This window comes from Agrilus planipennis, unplaced genomic scaffold (assembly GCF_000699045.2).
Source record: "Agrilus planipennis isolate EAB-ADULT unplaced genomic scaffold, Apla_2.0 scaffold251, whole genome shotgun sequence".
Lineage (NCBI taxonomy): Eukaryota > Metazoa > Arthropoda > Insecta > Coleoptera > Buprestidae > Agrilus > Agrilus planipennis.
The window spans coordinates 78,454-79,891 of NW_020439110.1; the positions used below are offsets into that span (position 1 = coordinate 78,454).

General features: G+C 34.1%; 1 protein-coding gene across 1 annotated transcript in view; it reads right to left on the bottom strand.

Annotated features, from left to right (window-relative positions):
- Positions 1 to 194: 194 nt before the first annotated feature.
- LOC108740422 (facilitated trehalose transporter Tret1) overlaps positions 195 to 1,438 on the bottom strand; it is a 7,502-nt gene continuing 6,258 nt past the window's right edge. Inside the window, exon 5 of the mRNA XM_018474733.2 lies at positions 195 to 768. Within this exon, the coding sequence (XP_018330235.2) occupies positions 263 to 768 (506 nt within the window). The 3' untranslated portion in view covers positions 195 to 262. The remainder of the gene's footprint in view (positions 769 to 1,438) is intronic.

Consider the following 1,438-nt stretch of genomic DNA (forward strand, 5'->3'; position numbering starts at 1 on the left):
ATGAGATCCAAAACGACAGAATACAGACCACTTCGAATTATTTTATTTTAATAAATAAATAGTTAATACCACACCTAATTGGAGAACAACCCAATGGATAAATGAATATTGTGTTGTTACCATGTGGCTTTTAATTAATTATGGTATTAATTAATTGAAAGAAGGTTTTTCCGATTGTAAATTATTTTATTAGTAACGGTAACAGAAATAGATAAAGTATTCGTATAAATAGGCAAAGATAAAAATAAATATATACAATAAATCATGTGAACTGAACTTTCTTATCACTATTATTATTATTATTATTACTTTTAAGTATAGTCTGTATTTCCGCGAAAGTTTTTCCTTTGGTTTCGGGTAGTAAAATAAAAATAAAGATTCCGCCCACAAGACACGACGTTGCATACGTCCAAAAGATCGTGTAACTGCCCCAGTGGTCGCTTACCGGCTGGTGCAAGTAGTTCATCAGGAAACCCAACACGAAACCGTACACTGAACTGGAAGAAGCGGCAATCTCCTTAATATTCATGGTAAACAGCTCGCCCATGATGATGTAGGGCAAAGTTGTGATGCCCAACGTCACCATCATCTTGTAGATCACAAGCGAGGTTGTTGGTAGCCAGAAAAGGTATTCAACATTCGCGTGCTTTGCTTCCTTTAGGTAAAAGTATGTCCCTTCTGCGAAAAGGGCTACTGCACAGCTAAACGACGAAACCAGAAGAAGAGGCTTTCTTCCCATTCTATCGATCATGTGACCGGAAACTAAAGCTGGAATTAAAACGTAAAGAACACTGATACTGATCAAATTTTAATTGTACGATCTTTTTTTACGGTTTCGCAGTAAGTTCTATTGTCCAAAGATAGAGATTTTGAATTTTGAAACGAAATAAGATTGAAATCGATATACAGTCAGTAGTTTGTCGTCAAAAGATTAAAACAATAATCAGAATCTACAACAATACTATTGAGGGGTGAATTTCTAAGTTTATTTAGATACTATTTACAAATAGGCGGTAATCTCTGGGACTATTTAACCGATTCTAGAAATCTTATAACTAGCAAAGCTACACTTTGAAATCTGAATCTAATTGTTTTTATTAAATATAAACTGTTGGTAAAGGTCTAGATGATGGGGTGAGGGGGATCGAAAGAGGAGGTCTCCCCCACCACTGTACCATAAAAAGTTCGTGGCGGTCTCACCCCCATAAAAAGAAGTTATGGGGGTTCAAAGTTAATAAATATGCCAATTTTTATACATTTCTAGGCATGTAAATATTTATGTAGTTATTCTTAAACAATATTCAAAGGTAAAACTAATGAAAAATACATAAAAATATTGAGAAAGTTATATAAAACATTATTTAAATAGCTTTATCAATAGGGTAGGTTAGGTTAGGTTAGGTTAGGTTAGGTTATCGGGTTTTGTTCAAGTGACCAC